This window comes from Dendronephthya gigantea, unplaced genomic scaffold (assembly GCF_004324835.1).
Source record: "Dendronephthya gigantea isolate DGI-Jeju-01 unplaced genomic scaffold, DenGig_1.0 000224F, whole genome shotgun sequence".
NCBI classification, from domain to species: Eukaryota; Metazoa; Cnidaria; class Anthozoa; order Malacalcyonacea; family Nephtheidae; genus Dendronephthya; species Dendronephthya gigantea.
In genome coordinates, this window is record NW_021163234.1 from 133,077 (window position 1) to 152,320 (window position 19,244).

A 19,244-nucleotide genomic window follows, 5' to 3' on the forward strand; every position below is an offset into this window, starting at 1 on the left:
TATAGAACACGGTCCAGTTTTAAAATCGTCATTCGTTCACGACGTCATGATCGTTTTGGGGGTTTGGTTTGCTCGTTCTGGAGGTGTGGTGATCGTTCTGGGGGTTGTTTGGTTTGATTGTTAGTATGAAAACCAGGCATTTTATATCCACAAAACGTCCCTTTTTAAACCTTCTATTTCAGTGCGAACACAATATTTTGTGGCATTCTATTCTAGGAATTTAGCAGACTAGACTGGCATTACGCTTGGAAAGCATAACTAATTTAATAATTCTGGCGGGGGGGGGGGATGGCGGTGATTATTGGCGACGAAAATTGACCTACGGAAATTTTGACTAACGTAAAAAATCCTAGACCCGGTCCTGGAAGAAACATTTATGTAGTGTAATATTAACGTAAAAGTTCGTAGTTACCAAATTTACATCTCTCAAAAGCTGCGTAATGCTTGTCAGTTACAGACTACATTCCATACGTCAAAAATGAATCGACAAAATAGGATTGTGTGATGTCCTGTCGATTTTACGATTTTATCATAGTTGCAAAATGCTTGTATGCTACGTCAGAGTTACTGCCCTTTCCGTTAATACGGTTAATCCGGCCCTTATAGAGTTTTATCAATACCATTCTCCGTCGATGCCATTTCCGTCTGGTTCATGCGGTATTATGCGGCCAAAAATTCTTATGCGGCCAAAAGTTTTCATGATCATGATTTTTCGTGACAGATTAGTGGCAATTCCCTATTCACACGGGCTTACTGCATGCAAGCTATTAACCAAAGAATATTTGGTTATTAAAAAGTCAAAACTGGCCTTCTAAGGGCCTGTTTACATGGGGCGAGTTATCCCGGCTAGGGGAGGTATAAAGCGCATCACATCAAAGGCTTAACCTGATCAGTCTTTCATCATTATATGCAGTTTTCACCTTGCCTAGCATCCTTGTCCCCAGGGCCTAGCTCCGTTGCTCTCCACATAGGCTTGCCTAGCCCCTCGCCCTTTCTCGCCCCTAGTTGTCCGACAAGACATACGTAGATTTTAGACCTGGGAACGAAAGCAGGAATTTCAGAACTTTTTCATAAGGAATCTTCAACTTTGGCTTGCCTTGCATATTTGAAGATAGAAACGCTGATTTGCTCAGTCAACCACAGCCGATCTTAAACTCGTTGCGACTCACACATCATACATCGTACGTTATTTTGGGGCTTCCATACATTCTACGTCAACAGCTGTCAAAAGGCATCAGCGACCAGCTTCCAATTCTACTGGATTATTCCTGGTAAACTGAATGGTTAGTACTTCTTTAGAACAATGCATATAGACTCATATAGTACCAGTGTATTAGTTATATATGGCTGTTTAATATAGCTAATATATTTGAAGATGTCTGTTACAACTTTGCAAGAAACTAAGATCTTATCCCGGTTTGTTAGCCTTAAGTTTTATGATACTGAATTCAACCTATGTAGACCACGGTTGATCGTCTGGGCACATATTCGAATGCGGAAACCCATCGGAAATCGTGCGAGTCAGTAAAACCTATATGAAAACAAAGGTGCCAGTGATTTTATAATAGCATTTGCCAGCATGCATATATAATTTTGAGGTAGCTTGACAATCTTTGTTCGAATTATTCCTTTTTAGCTCGCCTGCACTTTAGTGCAAGAGAGCTATTGCTATAGTCTTGGCGTCCGCGTCCCCATCCCCGTCCCCGTCCCTGTTGCCGTCCGCGTCCACACTACATGATAAGTAGAATGTTAAGATGCCACTTTTATTTTCCCATTATTTTCAAGGAGTCTATTTGTTGCGAAAGAACCATTTACCAGGGGGGGAGTGAAAATTATACAACAAAATATAATGATAAGGTCAATGTTAAAATGCTATATTTTTTCTATACTTTGGCTTTACATCAGAGGAATCATTATCAATATAAGTCATCAATATGCATTGTGACTATTTAGTGCCATTTGGTACACATTTATACAATAATAAAGGGAGTTTTGCTCAAAATGATCAAATGATAAGGTGAATGTTAAGCTAATTAGCATAATGATAAGGTCAATGTTAAGATGTTATATTTTTTAAATATTATGGCTTTGCATCAGAAGATTCATCATAAATATAGCTCATCGATATGTCTTGTGACTATATGGTGACATTTAGTACACATTTGCACAAAAATAATGGGAATTTTGTTCAAAATTATCAAATGATAAGGTGAATGTTAAGTAATTAGCATAATGATAAGGTCAATGTTAAGATGCTATATTTTTTAAATATTATGGCTTTACATCAGAGGAATCATCATAAATATAAGTCATCGATATGCATTGTGACTATTCAGTGCCATTTGGTACACATTTATACAATAATAAAGAGAGCTTTGCTCAAAATTATCAAATGATAAGGCAAATGTTAAGCTTATTAGCATCATGATAAGGTCAATGTTAGAGTTATCCAGAGTTATCACGCTCATTACGATTTTAAGGGCTATTGTGTAGCCCTGTTTTTTTTTAGTTCAAAGTTGTAGCTGAATCATATTTAACGAAAGTATTTGTACAACCCTAAGCCAAATGAGAAACTTTCAAATATTTTCACCTGTATGCTACCTTTTTTTTGTATTGTACATGTACAATTATCCCCGAGCCGGTGCAGAGCATCGTGCGAGGGTACTAATTCCGTTCGGATATTTACACCCCCGATTTGCAAATGCGAAATCAAAGTTGTCCGCCATTATGCAATGGACCTCACGCCATGGACGGTCTTCTACGTTATGCGCATGCGCCAGTGTGAATCACTAAGCTCTTGATTGGTCGAGACAAAAATTTGTATTTTCAAACGTCAATAAATAACTGTCATTTAGCAAAATTTTGATGAAATTTATAAATTTCATGTTTTCATAAAATAAAGAATATATGTATTTTATTAAATTAGAGGGAAACTTGAATGTGGTCAGGACTTTTCACGGTTTAACAAATAACAAAACCAAATTTTTGACCGAATTCACCGTGTATAATAAAGTCGGAAGATTTTATACTTGATAATATTTAAATATAATATGAAAATCCACAGCTTTAAAAAGTAATTTTTTGCGGTAAACACAACTTTAATATTCTCAAATGTATTTCACTATAAATCTGAATGTGTTATGTGATAAACGACATTATAATTTCATTTATAAACTCCGTTTTCATAATGACAAAAAGAAAAGAAAATCAAAACATTCCCGTGCAAAAACCAATCGAGGTGTAACATAAAACTTCGGAAGTTGTATGAGACGTCTGATGTTATATTTCATGGTAATTAATAATTAAAAAAATTTACTATAACACTGACTATAGATGAGTAACTTAACTTCCAGAAAAAGGTAAGAATCTTGTCGTATTTTTGCCATTTTTTCACAAAAATATGAGGGTAAACTTTGATACTTTAAAAATATACGGCCTTTGTGAGTTGCTATGACCACTGAGCTATATAATAATTCCTGGAGGACCGGCTCCTGTCAAAAAAGTGAAGCCACTAAGATGGCGGATTTTGAGCTTTGCTGACGCCACATGGTTCCTTTTGCTCATGGTAGTTACCACTGACATACCGCGATACACAGTGAAAAACTGTGTCCATCACCCTCCCGATTTTTATGAAAATATTTTCAGCTTTCCGTATATATTTTTTTGTTTTTCATATGAAATGGATAAAAGTGTTTCTCTTTTTTCCCTGTTCAACAAATGGAAAGGACACGTAGCTTCGTGCTCTGCGTCTGACGTTGTGAATGGCTTAATTCACTTATCGGTAGAGTGAATTTTCTCATTTTGCTCTTATTTTATAACATCCAGGTAACTGAGGTAAGCCGTTTCCCAACTTTTTTTACTATAAATAATTTCGTTTTTGGCCTTTCGAGTTTGGACTATAGTATAAACTGATTACCAAAGCCTCTGAGACAATAAATCCATCAAAACGTGTGGTACAAACAGCAAAGATACTATTTTCGCCTTTTGATACATTACAGTGCTGTCAGTGCAATGTTATATACCCAAATTTTATCATTTTTTCTTAACTTGTGTGGGGAAAAAATTAAATTCCTGGCACTGTCAATCTTCTGAGTTTGGGCTATGTTGTTTTCATGATAGCAAATATCAATGTTAATAGGTAAACCATATCCCCAGTGAGTCTACTATAGTCACTCTTCTATTGATATCACCCAACATCAATTAACATGATCTGAGTGCTGATACAGAATGATAAGATGCTGTAAACAGTGTAAATTAATTCCAACCTCTGATAGTGAGCCCTGTTAAAGCCTAGTTAATATATTATATTTTTTACCTTACCTCAAAGTGAAATGATCAATTATCACAGCTTTTAATTTATTTTTTAGCTTCTTGCACCTTGTGAATAAATCTTGATCATATCTCCATTTTTATTTTTCAGGATGAAGTTCATGCATTTTATGACTGTGCATTGTTATTCTTCATTACCATGTTATCTGATTTTGTTGTTGGCTGGTGTTTTTATACCATTTGTCATATTTATTAATGAATGAAATAAAAATAAACATGCATTGACTGAGCAGTGTGTCTTCAATCTGCAGCAACTTTTATAACTTTCTGTTTATGGTATCAACCTCCAAGAGGGCTATATTCATTAGGCTAATCAGTGGAGGGATAAATGTTATTCTTTACTATGACCAGGGGTCCAGGGATGCAATTAGAGAATGCTGAAAACTTTTATAGCCTATTAAGGTTAATTAAGGTACAAGTTGATGACTTGAATGAAAAGTATATAATTATGCAAATATAATTCTTGGTTGAAGCTATATTCCTGCACTTAGTATTAGTCAGCTGCCCAGCATTTTGCCTGAACTTTGGATTGTGCATAGATATAAAGTCTTGAAGACAACATCAGATACTGAATACTGATTACATACTTCCTGCAATTCATCATCAGTTCAGGGTTTAGAAAAGTCAAATTGTTGCCCATAAATTCCTAGTTGTCTTCAAAATATGCGAGGATAGTGCCAAAACATTCAAACATTTGTAAACTTTCATGTTGGAAAGTATAAATAGCAAAAATGTTATTACGAAAATAAAATAATAAACCTGTCAGTTCGTGTCAGTATTTAAAATCTTTAGTTTGTCCACATTTTTCCATATTTTAATATATATTTGTTCCCGCACTGGCAAAAACAGCGTGTATGACTTGTATTCATCTTAAAATAAAACTTTATTGTATGTCAGGGCGAAATATATAAAAAAAACAACCTAAAAACATTTCAAAAACAAAAAAGATTTCATGATCACGGCAAAAAAGTATAAAAACCAGGGGGGAGAATAGTTATTTACAAAAACCAGGGGCAGTGCCAGGGGGGAGAATACTGCTGTAACGGGCTCAGAATTGAGCCTGGTCAGTGGTAAATACCATGGTCAAAAGGAACCATGTGGCGTCAGCAGAGCTTCTGCGCACTGCGCAGAAGGCAAAATCCGCCATATTGGTGGCTTCAAAAAGATGGCGGCGAAGTTACTGAAAAATGACGAGCCGGTCCTCCAGGAATTATTATATAGCTCAGTGGCTATGACTACAGTGTTTCCACGTGCAGAAAAATATTTCCACACTTTTCTCAATTTCTTTTTCTCACATCATAAATTTTCTAACAATCATGTTACCATCCCTATGCTTAACTAATTTTGTTAATCCGAGGCGAGGGGTTTCTGCATGCATGTATTTCTAGTAAATTATGAGATTGTGTTGTGACATGCCGTATCAAAATTCAATCGCTCATCAAATATAGAAATCATTCAGGGAGTGAATATATATAAAACATAGTCCAACGTTAAAGTTTAAAGAATATTGTCTGTATTTATAAGTAGAAAGCCGATAGGCTCGGAATGCAAAGGCAAATGGCAACGCATGTGACATCATATATTTGCATATTATTTATGTAGATACACATGCAAATATATTATTAAAGCCAGTTAAATTGTAGACAGGACCCTTTGAACTACCTATAAGATTTATGTACATACTTTTTCGTTGTTTGATGCATAATCCTTTTTTGTGTAGATATAAAAATCCAATCTTGTTTATTTCATAAAGCTAGGCGCACACACGAAGATTTTAGTCTGCCGATTCTTGTCTAGATTGTCTAGATGGATGTTTTCATCAAAATGTGGCGACTGGCGATCTATACACGCGCGAGGCGCGAGCGCCGCGAGAAGGAAAACATGTCTGGGCAAGAGCTGCCTATATGTCTAAACCTGAATGGACCAACTACCGTAAAATCGTTGTGTGTGCGCCCGGCTTAAAGCAGGGACTTTCGCCTGGTCCGTTAACTTACCTGTTGATATCACGTGCGCGGATTGCGAGAAACGGAAGAAATATTGGTCACAAATAAAACTAATGTAATTCCGAGGCCAGTTTTGGCCAGTAATTCTGAGGTCACAACTAATATCTGAAGTTTGTGCTTAATATTACCTTCCAACGCGGATTTTAGCCTTGTAATTTGTAATGAAAAGATCGGTAATTTGTGCTTCATACAGATACCTTTCATACAGAGTTTAGCCTTATTCTAGACAAACAGTGCAGGCGAGCGTTAGGTGATTTCAGCACCTCTCTGGTAATTATTCTATCGATAGGACGAAATGCTTGATTGAAGTATGAGAAGAGACTAAATTTAAGTTGTTCTCCTTTCATACAGTCCTTTGCATTTCACTACGGATAAAATTAATGATTGTTCAGATTGTTGTTGTCGAAGGACAGAGGACTCAAGACTTTGGTTAACCCTTACGTAGTGTAAAAGAGCAGTCATTTCTCTTTCCAATGACACGTACCATTCTTGTTTTTTGACTGCAACCAAACTACTGAATGAAAAGCGTGTTTTCCATTTTGTTGTGACTCCCGTGAACAATTGTTTTTCACCAATGGGAAATATAGTCAGAATTTAAGTTCAGTGTCGATATTAATGTATTCAAACCAGTGATTCAAACAGGTCATTGTTCACTGCACAAAAGTAGAAATATTCCATTGCATTAGCCACCTTGACATATTCACGACAATTACAACAAAAATCTATGTGGAAGACGGGCAACTTTAAATTAATTATCAGCTTGATAGGCCATGGATATAGCCATTGAAAAGCTGTTATTATCGAGATAAAAAAACTTATATAGCTATAGCCTATAGCTACACTTAGATTTAACCACAGTTATATTTACCTGAACCTATTAATGTACGAATTTCTATCTAATAATGATGAATGTGAGAAATATATCTTACGGAATATTTCAATCATACAGCGTGTAAAAAAAATGCAGCACAAAATATTCGCTTTAGTCATTTTCTATTCGAGCACAAAACAGGTAGTGCTTTAAGTCATTACATACAATGAAACCAAAATCAAAGCGTTTCTTTGTTTAAGTGGGCGCATATAAATTCGCGGCGGCTCGCTTCTGTAAGAATTGACATGCCCTTTCATTTTCAATTAGCCATGCCGGGCTTTAAAAAAAAGAAAATGGAAATTTAACAGGTAATGCATTAAATATTGAGACTACTGATTAAATCACAGTAAATAGAATATACATGGTTTAGAGACTACGTAAAAGTACAGTAGAATTCGTTAACTATGTCGGGGAAGATTTATGCAAAAATTGTTCCTTATTCGTCACGTGTCTATTGTATTTTGAACAAATAAACCAATAGTAAAGTCTGAATTAACATATTGTTCAAGTCACGGTTGAGAAGCTAAGCCAAGCCATTGCTATTGGTTAGTTGTGCAAAAATACAACAGACAGTGACGGATAAGGAACCATTTTTGGCATAAACCTGGACGATAACCTCTGGACGATAAGATAGGGGTATCAAAAAAAAGGTAATCCAACTTCGACACGCTATTGTACGTGAACTGCACAGTCTATGAACAAAATTGTTTCACATTCGGAAAGATCAGGCTTTATATGTATATAGCTATCGGATGACATGCTTTTAATACCAAATGGTGAAAAAATGAGCACATACGAGGCTGTTAAAAAACGTTAGTTACAATTGCATTTTTTCACCTTGAGCCTGATTGAAGCAGTGCATAACAAAAGAAACAAGACGCCTACTATAGGCGTTATGGTCGCGTCGTTCACAGCAGCGTAGCCAGCTCAGCTATGCAAATTTTGTGTCGTAAATGTTCTTAATAATAAAAATGAACAATATATCGAACTATATATAGGTCGCATGTTGAAAGCAGGAGAAACACGGAACAGCCCATTTCAAAACCACTCTACATCTTTTACTTAGGGTAGCCGATGTAGGCTTACTGTGCTCGGCGTGTGCGGCTGTATATATGTGTAATGAACGTAAAGATGAGGAAAGCGTTTGCAAGCATTTTGATCGCTTTCTTGATGATAATAACTAGCAACTTACCTGTGCGCAGGTTCCCAATTAGGGTGATATGGCCTGCAGCTAGCGACGCTGGGGGTCGACCCGAGAGGAAAATAATAATAAAAAGAAACCAAGCCGAAACTATAGGTCGCTGTCTCTACGCGACGCGACCAAAAAACAATTAATTACGAACATGTCTCATCTTGCACTGGTTTTTTTCAACATGTTTATTGCAATTATTTACAGTCACAGTTTTTAAAAAGAGATTATGCGCCGATGCTTCAACTTGACCAGCATTGCTTGGAATGTTCTCCTGATGTGATTTATTCCTACTTAATATGCTTATGCGGGTAAATTCTTCAATTAAGTCCCAAAGGGAGTTAATTTTCAATGGTTTTAGTCAAACTCTCAGAGGTGAAAATATGCGATTTTGACTAACACTTTGTATCAGTCTCATATATTCTCATTTTTTTACCATTTGGTATTATAAACATGTCATTTGATAGATAAGAGCCTAAACTTTTCGCATGTGAAAAAATTTTGTTAATGGAATGAGCAGTTCACGTGCAATAGTGCGCCAAGTTGGATTACCTTTTTTTTATACACTCTGTATATTCTAATAAAATCCTACATTTTCAATACAGGGTGAATAAAAAAAGAAGACTTTTAGAAATTAAACTATTGTTATAATTACGTCACTACGCTAAGGTTACGTCACTACGCTAAGGTTACGTCACTATTGTTATAATTACGTCACAAAGCATTTAAATTATAACAATAGTTTGATCTAAAGGTCTTGTTTTTTTATACACCTTTGCATACGACTGAAAGCATTGCCGTCAATCGTATCGAACGTTAATTAAAGGAGACCATATTCTGCTGTGCCTGCATGGATAATTTCTTTTGGAAACAATTTCAGTTTCAATAAAAACCAGCCTGGCATAAAAGAATATATGAATATCGTCTCCCCTCGATTAGCATTCGATTGAGTACGATCGAATACTGAAGGAATTATGAACACCTATTTGTTAAATAGAAATCAATAGTGTACAGGTAAACTGTATCTTGATGTCAAATACCAAAATAGAGATTTATCTAATCATCATGGGTAATTTTCGTTTCAATCACTGGGACTGTTCCTGGGAAATTTTGCCCGCAGGAAAATCAGTTAGGGGGTGGGCTATGGCAGCGAAGCGTAGCGTGGCGTATGTGATTGTTTCTATATGATTGAAATGACAAATATATGCTATTTTTATACGGTAGCAAAGTGTACAGGCAGTGGCGTAACTACAGAGTGTATGAAAAAGTACCCCCTAATAAATCAAGCATATATTGGAATCACATTTTAAATTACAGCTTCATTTCAAATTATCAATTTCAAATTACCAATTTTCTGACACCTAGGTTGAACACGATGATTCGAAATTGAACACTAGCACTAGCTCCAGAAGTGGTACTTAACAAGGTCAGAGGCATTGTTGTCAGCATGTCAGTACCACAGTAAATTGAACCAGTTTTGACTTTGAGCATCGGTGCCGGGTACTTAGTCTGAACCAGGCCTAACGCAATCACAAGCTTTATACTGGGAACTTTGAAGGGAGGGGGGGGGGGGGGGGGCGGGGGGAGCTATGCATTGTGCTCTCTTGCACGGCTAGAACATTAATTAATTTTCCGTCCTTCTTCCATTAATCAAAGATACATTTTGTAGCTCTCATATTTCATATTAAAACAGGTTAGAGCCTCTGGATCATGATTGTTGAAACTGTTTTCTCCTTGTTTCTGGTGTGGTTCGCTTGGTATGCAGTCAATACCAGGGCGCTTATATAGTGGGCGGTGCAACGCGTAACTGCGCGCTGATCGATGTGTGATGCGGAAATGGCCTGGCACGAGCGTGATTGTCGAGCGAAATGTGAATGGAGTGTGTTTTTTACAAATGCTATATATTTTCTATTTTTTTTCTTAAATATGGCATTTTGGAAGAACTTTTAACGGGTTGTTAAGTAATTCTATTTCATTGAAATTCTGGTAACTTCAATTATTTAAAAACCGCCTTTTCAAATATTAAATTTTTGGATAACAACGGGATCGTGTAATGGCTTGAATCGGGGGAAGATTTCAATTTGAACATATTGCATGTAACTGCTTGTCCACGACGAAATATTTCAGGTATGTTGAATATAATAATAATAGAATGACATATTATACTTTTCATTAGAATTGAAGTGGATGGATTTCAGATAAAATAACTAGAACTTGTACTTTAATCGTGAGTTAGTTTTAGTGCATTTCTTCGCTGCTTGACAACAACAAAACGTAACAATTGTTTTCATTTTGTTGTGTTCTGGTCAACAATAGTCCTTTAAAAGAATTTATAACTTTTTCTAAAGAAAATATCATAATGAACTAGAGGCTTGAGTAATTTTACCCTACTAGCCAAGTTAATAAAATACAAATTGCTTGTAAATATGCCCAGCGCTTTCGTTGATAAAAAATTGCCCAGGCCTTGTAAGTTTTTTGTCAGGAAGGCGAGATGATCGTTTGTCTATACGCACCAAAAAAATAACAAATTGAGTAGATGGTTTCCTTATCTATGTACGAAAGAATTATCCGGCCACAGATTCGATGTGCAAACTGTATTCTATCGAAGGTTAAAGCGTAAACATGGTAACATACAATAACGTGAGCAAAGATGATCTCTCAGTTTCGCGTCATTTTCCTGTCGTAAGCAAGTTCATCTTTTTTCTCACCATTGATTTTCGAGCATGTAAACAACAGTTTTGTAAACAAAATGTCTAATTCTTGCGGCAAAAGAGAAGTTGATGACACGTATGTGTCTCAGTACAAACGAGCAAGGGTGTCTGAATCATTGGAAACTACTGCAGGGGAAGCGACACCTCAGGGAAACGACAGGGAGCAACCCGTTGCTGATTATACAAATTGTTTTACAAACACTAAAACAGCGCAAGTACAATACTCTGGTAAAATTACTTTACAACCTGAAGAACTTCTTCTATACTGTTTGTTGAGAATTTCCTCACCATCTGGCAGCATTAATTCTGCAAAGGGATACACTCCCGAAAAGTTTATTGGCATTACAAAAGCAGTTTATAATGTATATGGCATTCGTTTTGATTGTGTCAGCTTACAAAACTATTTCTATCGATCCATTAACAATCTTAGAAAGGGACTTGGAAAGTATAATGGATATCTGAGATGGGTTTTCTATTCAACTTATATTGAAAGGATTGTTACTACACACCAATCACTCCTTTTGAACCTACTCCTAAATTCTGATGCAAGCCACAATAGTTATTATGATGACTTGTGCAGAGATCTAGAAATGGCATGCCTATCCAGTGTGAGGAGGGAAAGCTCTCACAAAGTCTTGCATGGAAGATAAACAAGGGCAGTGCTGATTGCATGAATAGGTTTCCGAAGTGGAAAGTCATTCCTGATGTCAAAGAATCAAAAGTCAATCTCTATTATATGGGTAGAAGTCCTGTGAATGCACAGTATCAAGTAACCGTGTCATCAGATGGGAGTTATTCTTTGTTTTTATGGGACAGCCCAAAGTTTTGAATTTTGATGACAATTTCCTTCCATCATCAGTTTATGACAAGCATCAGCTTTACTCACTCATGAAATCTCTCGAGAAATTGCGATTATGCCCTGGTGCTTCTGTTGAAAATTACCAAGATTTGTTACCTGAGAATGACAGTACACCAGTTTATAGGAGAGCTAGTGGAGAGCCTGCAGCATTTGTAGAATCTTTGTCAGGAAATTGTTGCAAAAGATGTTTAAGATCCACCAATTGTGACATATTTATTAAGGATGGTGAAAGTTGCAAATCTTGCCAACAGTCAGGTCATTACATGAGGACACTTAAATATAGAAGCAAGAACATAGTCATAGGTCAGAATTCTAAGCATACTCGATATGATTATATGTCGAAAGATAAGCTACTCAAATGTACTAGAGAAATGGCAGGAAAACTTCATGTGATGCAGACCAAAATAAAAAGGCTAGAAGAATACCAAAAGGAAATGAGTACTGTTGGAAGTAATACAGATTCAGATTTTAGGAAGTTATTTCAAGAATTGTATAAAGGATTGGATAAAGTGGTTAAAAAGCATGATAACAACACTTGTTATTGGGTTGGTTGTGATTTGGAAACTGAATTTGAAACACCAGAGTTGCTTCTTGGACATTTGAAAACTGTTCATATTAAAACTGTCGATGATGTTGCACCAATCAACAGGCAATATACTTGTGAGTGGTTAGGCTGCGACAAACGTTTTGGGAAAAAGAAGCTTCTCCACAGCCATGTTGTTGAACATACAGGGAGTGAGTCAGATACATTTTTCATTACCCTTTTGAACGATCAGGCAAAGGCTTTGAATATGCCTTCCAAACAAATGAGGTGGCATCCTTTGATATTGAAATGGTGCCTACGAATGTATTGTAAATCCCATAGCATGTACACTGAGCTTCGAGAATCTGGTTTCCTAAAACTTCCTAGTGGAAGAACTCTTTCCGATTACAAAAACTTCTGTTCATCAAAATCTGGTTGGCAGACATCTGTGTTAGAAGCCATGAGAAACAGCTTTGTAGATAAGAAAATTCCAGAAGCTGGAAAATTTGGTTGTCTTTTATTTGATGAAGTCAAAATTAAAGAAGGCTTACTCTTCGACCCATCATCATGGGAATTAATCGGTTTTACTGATTTGGACATTGATGATAAGTCACCCAATCTAAGAGACAGCCTTGCAACACATGTGCTACAATTTTTCTATAAGAGCTTGTTTGCTGGTTTTCAATTTCCATGTTCCTATTTTCTAACAAGAGGAATATCTGCTCAAAACCTAAACAGATTATTTTGGAAAGGAGTTGGTTTGCTACATGGCTATGATTTTAAAGTCATTCTGACATGTTGTGATGGGTGCTGCTGAGAACAGAAAATTTATGACAATGAATGGTTGTAGTGAAACGACAAGCCAAACGATAAACCCATACTCCAAACTCCCTATGTTCTTCATGTCTGATCCACCCCATTTGATTAAGAAACTCCGCAACAACATTTACAAGAGTGGCTTCAAAGAAAATTCCCCAAGATATACTCGATGCTTATTGTTAGATTCTAAAAACATTTTGTGGGATCACATCTATTCTGTTTATCTGAGAGACAAACAGAGGCATTTGTTTTCAACAGACCTAAGAAGTTCCCATGTTCACCTCGATAGCTTAAGTAAGATGCGGGTGAAGCTTGCTGTCCAAGCCCTGAACTCAAAAGTGCAGAAAGATATGGAGACATTTGAGTCAGATGAAACGACGTCAACCCAGAAATTCATTTTAAACTGTGAGAAATTATGGAATGTCTTCAATGATGACAAACCACTTTCATCAATAACCGATTCTAGAATTTTAGATTTGGAAAATGTTATACAGTTTTTCAATAATTGGAAGGATGAACTTGCTTCTAAATTTAAAACTAAAGCTGAGATATCATCACATTTTATTTCTTGGCAAACAATGTTTGACTTGCAGGTGATTTAATTGGTTATTTATTATATGAAAATGAACAAAATCAACCATTCAATAGACCTTTTGCATAATGACTACTTTTTGATCTATGCAAAATAATCGGATTTGATAGTTGATTTGAAAGCCATAATTAACTATAATCAACCCAGTATTTTTAGTTAACTCTTCACATACATATCTAATAAAATTTAAAATTCATATCAAAACCCTTTTGAACTTAAAAGTGAATGTATGAACTTGGGAATGAATATTATTTGACCAACTGTTTTCTTTGACTTTGCAGGTTTCAATTAACGGCTTTAAGGAACTTGTTAAATTCATTGGAAGTCCTGAAATCCAATCCCTCCAAGGAAGCCATTATGTGATTCCAAAGCGACTAAGTCAAGATCTAGTTGAGTCTTTCTTCTCGGTGCAAAGGCAATCATGTGGCGGTACAACCAACATGACTGCAATTGCTTATGGATATAACGTAAACAGTGCTATCACATATTCTGCCACCAAATTGCTAAGGAAGACACAAACAAATGTTTTGGATAATGATGAAATAGAACTTAGTAGTGAGCAGGAGAGTAGCATCACAAGTCTTCCAAGGAGAGGTAATATGGAAAGTATCTTTACCTCGCAACTGTGGCCAGTTTATCTTTGAGAGTTATTTTGCCAACTATATAAAATGATAATATTAAGTTAGGGAGTGGTCACAATTAATGCCGGGGAGGGGGGTGGAAGATATTTACTCGGGCTTCCATTCCTTTTCATGGCCCCTCATTTCTAGACATTTAGGTTTTGTGCCCCCCTTGATCCAATGATAAAATTTTACACCCCCCCTTGCAATGTAGATCCCACAGTGTCAACATACTAGAGTTCTTAGAATAGAACAAGGATACAATTTTCTTATAAAGTCAATATGCAAGTTAACTTTTGTGGGCCCCCTTAAGTGCATCAGAATATTTTCTAGTATTTTCTTAATAGACTCAAAATATCTTTAGGACCCTTTCACAGCATTAATTGTGACCACTCTCATAGGTAAATGAAGACCTTACCTAGAGGCAGTGCCAGATTAGTCTTTTCAGGGCCGGGGGGCAAAACTTTCACAAGAGCCAGTCATGGCTCACAAAAATATGAATAATTTGGTATAAACAAATAGGTGCTTATATATATATATCTTATATATATATATATATATATATATCTTTTTTAATAAATTTTCTATTTATTTTCTATTAGCAATGTGGTATGGTTTTCACCAGGGCGCTTAGACATGTATATATATACATATTTATAAGTGCCCTGGTTTTCACTTTTATAATAAGACTTACCTCTTTGGGAAAATTTATGCATATCTGTCCTCTCTTTATTGTATCCAAGAGGGTCTGTATTTGTTTCTCTTTTTTTTCCCAAAAAATGCTGGCTGTCCCAATGACTTCAATATTTTACCAAGTTCCTTCCCTTTGAATTTTGTCAAAATATTTTCCTGTTCTGAAAAAGGCAGAGTTTGCAAATGAAGTAAAAACACATGTAATGAAGAACTGTTGAAATTGTTTCTCAAGGTGTTGTGATTGATCCACTGTTGTCTGTGATTGATCCACTGTTGTCTGAGTGTGGGATTGATCCACTGTTGTCTGAGTGTGATTGATCCACTGTTGTCATTGATCCACCTGAGTGTGGATTGATCCACTGTTGTGAGTGTGGATTGATCCACTGTTGTCGAGTGTGGGATACAGCAGAGCATTTTTTATTTCGACTTAATTGCTGTCGGTGAGCGATGCTATTTTTCTTCGGCTTAAGGCCTTCTTTTTCACGAATTATTTGCTGCTTCGACTTAAGGAAGAAAGTGACAATTCTTTGCAAAACCACAACAGATGCTACCATGTCTGAATTCGGTGTTATTTCATTCCATCTACCTCTCAATTCCTTATTTGTTGACATTTCATCAAGACAAAATTTCAGTATGTTTTCCTTTTCCCTGAGAATATTATCCGGACTTAATAGAAGTTCAGTCAATTTGTGCAGATAAATAAAAAAAGGATTGACGTGCTCATAAATAATAAAATTGTAGTTGCCATTAGCCTGTTTCGTATCTTCCCCCAATAGTGAGAAAACTGCTAGTGCGGCTGTTTTGCTGCTGAAAATCACTGGCGAATCGTCGTTAACAGTTTCCTTCGCTGGCACTTTATCTTGCCCCTTAAAGATAACATCTCTAGCTCTCTTTACTGCCCACCCAGCATGGCCCCGGACAGTGTCATTGTCCTGGTGTGCATTACTTGTGGAAGATGAATCCCCCGTATCATGAGAGAACGAGAAATGCTCATCATTCCTATCGAAATACTGCTCCTCTGCCTCCTCAAGTCTATCCGCCATATTTTATTATGCAAAAACAACAGACTCGTTACCATACTTCCGCATCACACATCGATCGGCGCGCAATGAGCGCGTTGCACCGCCCTATATATAAGCGCCCTGGTCAATACATACACAAAGCGAAGAAACATGCCTCCTGGACCGTTCCCATATCCGTTCCTTGGCAACCTTCCTCAAATCATCGCTGCAGATCCCGTGATGCCCTTTACCGAACTAGCAAAAAAATATGGAGATATTTACACACTTACACTCCCCGATGGCCGAGATGGTGTGGTTTTGAACACTGCTTCGCTTGCGCGCGACGCAAGACGAGCAGGACGGCAAGAGGACCTTGCAGGAAGATCGGAAAAGATTTCAGACCCTTGGAGGAAGATGTTCGGTAAAGATGTGCTCACGTCCGATTATTCATCCGAATTTCGTTTTCGGAAGAGGGTGTTGTTATCTGCTCTGCATGTTTTTGGCCCCGCGATAGAACAAGTGACCGATCGTGCCAGACATGCTGTTGATACTATGGTCGAAGAGATCGAGTCGAAGCCCGGACATGCATTTTCGCCTAAAGAACTTATGGAATCTGCCATTCTAGTCCAGCTTTGGAAGTGGCTCACATCGAAAGATGTTAGCTTGAATGATCCAACAGTGAAAAAACTGGCCGAGTTTGCAGAACTATTTGCAAAACAAGCTATCCTCAATCCTGTATTTCAGCTTTTTCCATTTTTGACGTATCTTCCAACGTCATTTTCTCGAGATGTCCAACGGCACAAGAGATCCGGGACTCTTTATTCCCACCGGAATATCGAGTTCACCGGGAAAGTTACTGCCCGAGTGTTCTACGCGATCTTACCGATAGCTTCATCAGTGCTTACGAAAAGGAGATTAGTAAGGAGAATTCGAAAGACGTTGGCTCTATAGACGATATACCATACCTAATGCTGAATGTTGCTATGGGCGGATCAGAAACAACCTCAAGTTCGCTTACTTGGTTTTTTCTATTCATCGTCTTGCATCCCCATGTACAGACTAGGATTCAGGAAGAACTTAACGAGATCGTAGGCAGAGATCGTTTGCCCCGTTGGGCGGATTTACCGAACTTGCCATACTTACAAGCTACTTTGTGTGAAACTCAAAGAGCATCCAACGTAATCCCTGTTGTCACGACGGATGCATATCGTGACACAACAATCGCTGGGTATCACATTCCAAAAGGTACGTCCATTTACCTGAATTTGTCAAAAATTCATCACGATGAACGGGAATGGGTCGAACCAGATGAGTTTAGGCCCAAACGATTTCTCGACAGTGATGGAAAGTTTGTAGGCTGGAACAAACTACACAGTTTTTTACCTTTTGGCGTTGGCCGTAGAGAATGTCCTGGCCCATCCTTGGCAAAGGTGATGATGTTCACGTTTGCGTCAGTTTTATTACATCGTTACAACTTTTTGTTGCCTGATGGAGCGGAAAGACCAACCACTAAGGTTTCTTTCCCCGCAGCAATACTTCGTCCAAATTATTATCAAATAGTTGCAAAGCAACGAAGTTTTAGGATATCTTAAATTAATTTTGGACCGAACCAGACTGTTTCTGCCCACCTTAACGAAGTAACATTGCCAACAATTTTCACTTGTGTAAGCGCTGCACTTAAAATAATTTATTTCACTATTAGCCTGATCCAGAGTTACTGGCTATTCTTTTTGGTTGAGAGAAGTACAGTGTTTTCATTCATTGCACATCAGCCCACTTGATGAATTTTCTAAAAATAGACCAAATAGACCAGAATCTTCAATGCATTGGTGGTGTGCCCTCAGCAACTCGGGAGTTCTATTTCGTTCCTACCAGAAGACCGATAGTTGCACATTTTCCCAGCTGCATGTTCCTAGCTTGAATTTGACATGTGTACGGTATCTTATATTTTTCTCGAAGTAACCGTTTTCTGGATGCCTGGATTGCATGGTTGTGATTCGCTAGTTACTGTATATGAGCTGTTCTGCAATCTGATTGGTGGAGATGCTCACCAGATATCAGCTCATAGATTACGAAAATCACTAAGCTGCCGACACTACCGCTATCATTTTCAAAAGGAAGAAGACCTTTGACATTCAAAGTTCAAATTCGGTTAAATCATGTGATCAAATCGGTTCATTTGTTTTAGTTATAAATTTACGCGCGAATCGTACAGTAGGCTACTACAAAAAAATGCATTTTGACGAACATACAGCTAAAAAAGGCCTCGGAGAAGGATGAACGCCCTCTTATTGCAGTTAAATTTGTTATTGTTAAATTTCATATAATGTTCATGAAATGGAATTCATATATAGTAGCTATATTATAAAACAATTACACCACTCACTCTCGTTGTATATGGCTGATAGCCAACTCAGTGGTACGCATCTCGTCGGCTACAGCTATATACGACTCGAGCTACTAGCACTGAATCCCCGAGAATTTGCTTACGCCCGGGAGATTTTGATTACGCCCGGGAATGCAAATGCGAAATGAAAGTTGTCCGCCATTATGTCATGGACGTTGGGCGTTTTTGTAAGTTATGCGCATGTGTGAATTTAAGACGAGTTAAAACTGGTAACCAGCAAACGTTTGCAAGCGTGCGATTGGCTAAATTAAAATTTTGGTTCGCGTCAGCATAACTGATATTTTGAATTATAAAACTTTTTTAAAAATATTTTTCATTTGGATGGTTTTGAAAATATACGGAAAAATTCACTCGTAAAAATGATTAAAATGTAAAGTAGATGATGCTTTCGGATAGAAAAACTTTGATTCAAATAGATGGTGAAAAATCTACGATTTTAAAGCATTTTTGGAGTGTTTTTGAACAGGTAAATAGGTAGATTTTGTATTTTAAAGCATTCAAGTATTTCGTAGTTTAACTTGTAGATTTATGAACAAACGTACGACACCTCTTTGAATTTATTCGTCAATTTCGTTAAAATGATTTTGATTGGGAAAGCATATATTTTTAAGGTCAATCTGTTTAAAA

General features: G+C 37.0%; 1 protein-coding gene and 1 long non-coding RNA gene across 2 annotated transcripts; one reads left to right on the forward strand and one right to left on the reverse strand.

The window, feature by feature from the left end:
* Positions 1-1,126: 1,126 nt before the first annotated feature.
* LOC114540207 (cytochrome P450 2D3-like) lies at positions 1,127-18,387 on the forward strand. Its single transcript, XM_028560478.1, has 4 exons — positions 1,127-1,283; positions 10,086-10,156; positions 16,355-16,999; positions 17,032-18,387. Exons 2-4 carry the CDS (start codon positions 10,103-10,105, stop codon positions 17,800-17,802), a joined length of 1,470 nt encoding a protein of 489 aa, XP_028416279.1. The 5' UTR covers positions 1,127-1,283; positions 10,086-10,102; the 3' UTR covers positions 17,803-18,387.
* Positions 14,150-15,393, reverse strand: LOC114540202. The gene is made up of 3 exons (XR_003689010.1): positions 15,211-15,393; positions 14,513-14,555; positions 14,150-14,399 (listed from the first exon to the last, which is right to left on the reverse strand). It is a non-coding gene; the product is annotated as an uncharacterized LOC114540202 (long non-coding RNA).
* Positions 18,388-19,244: the final 857 nt, after the last annotated feature.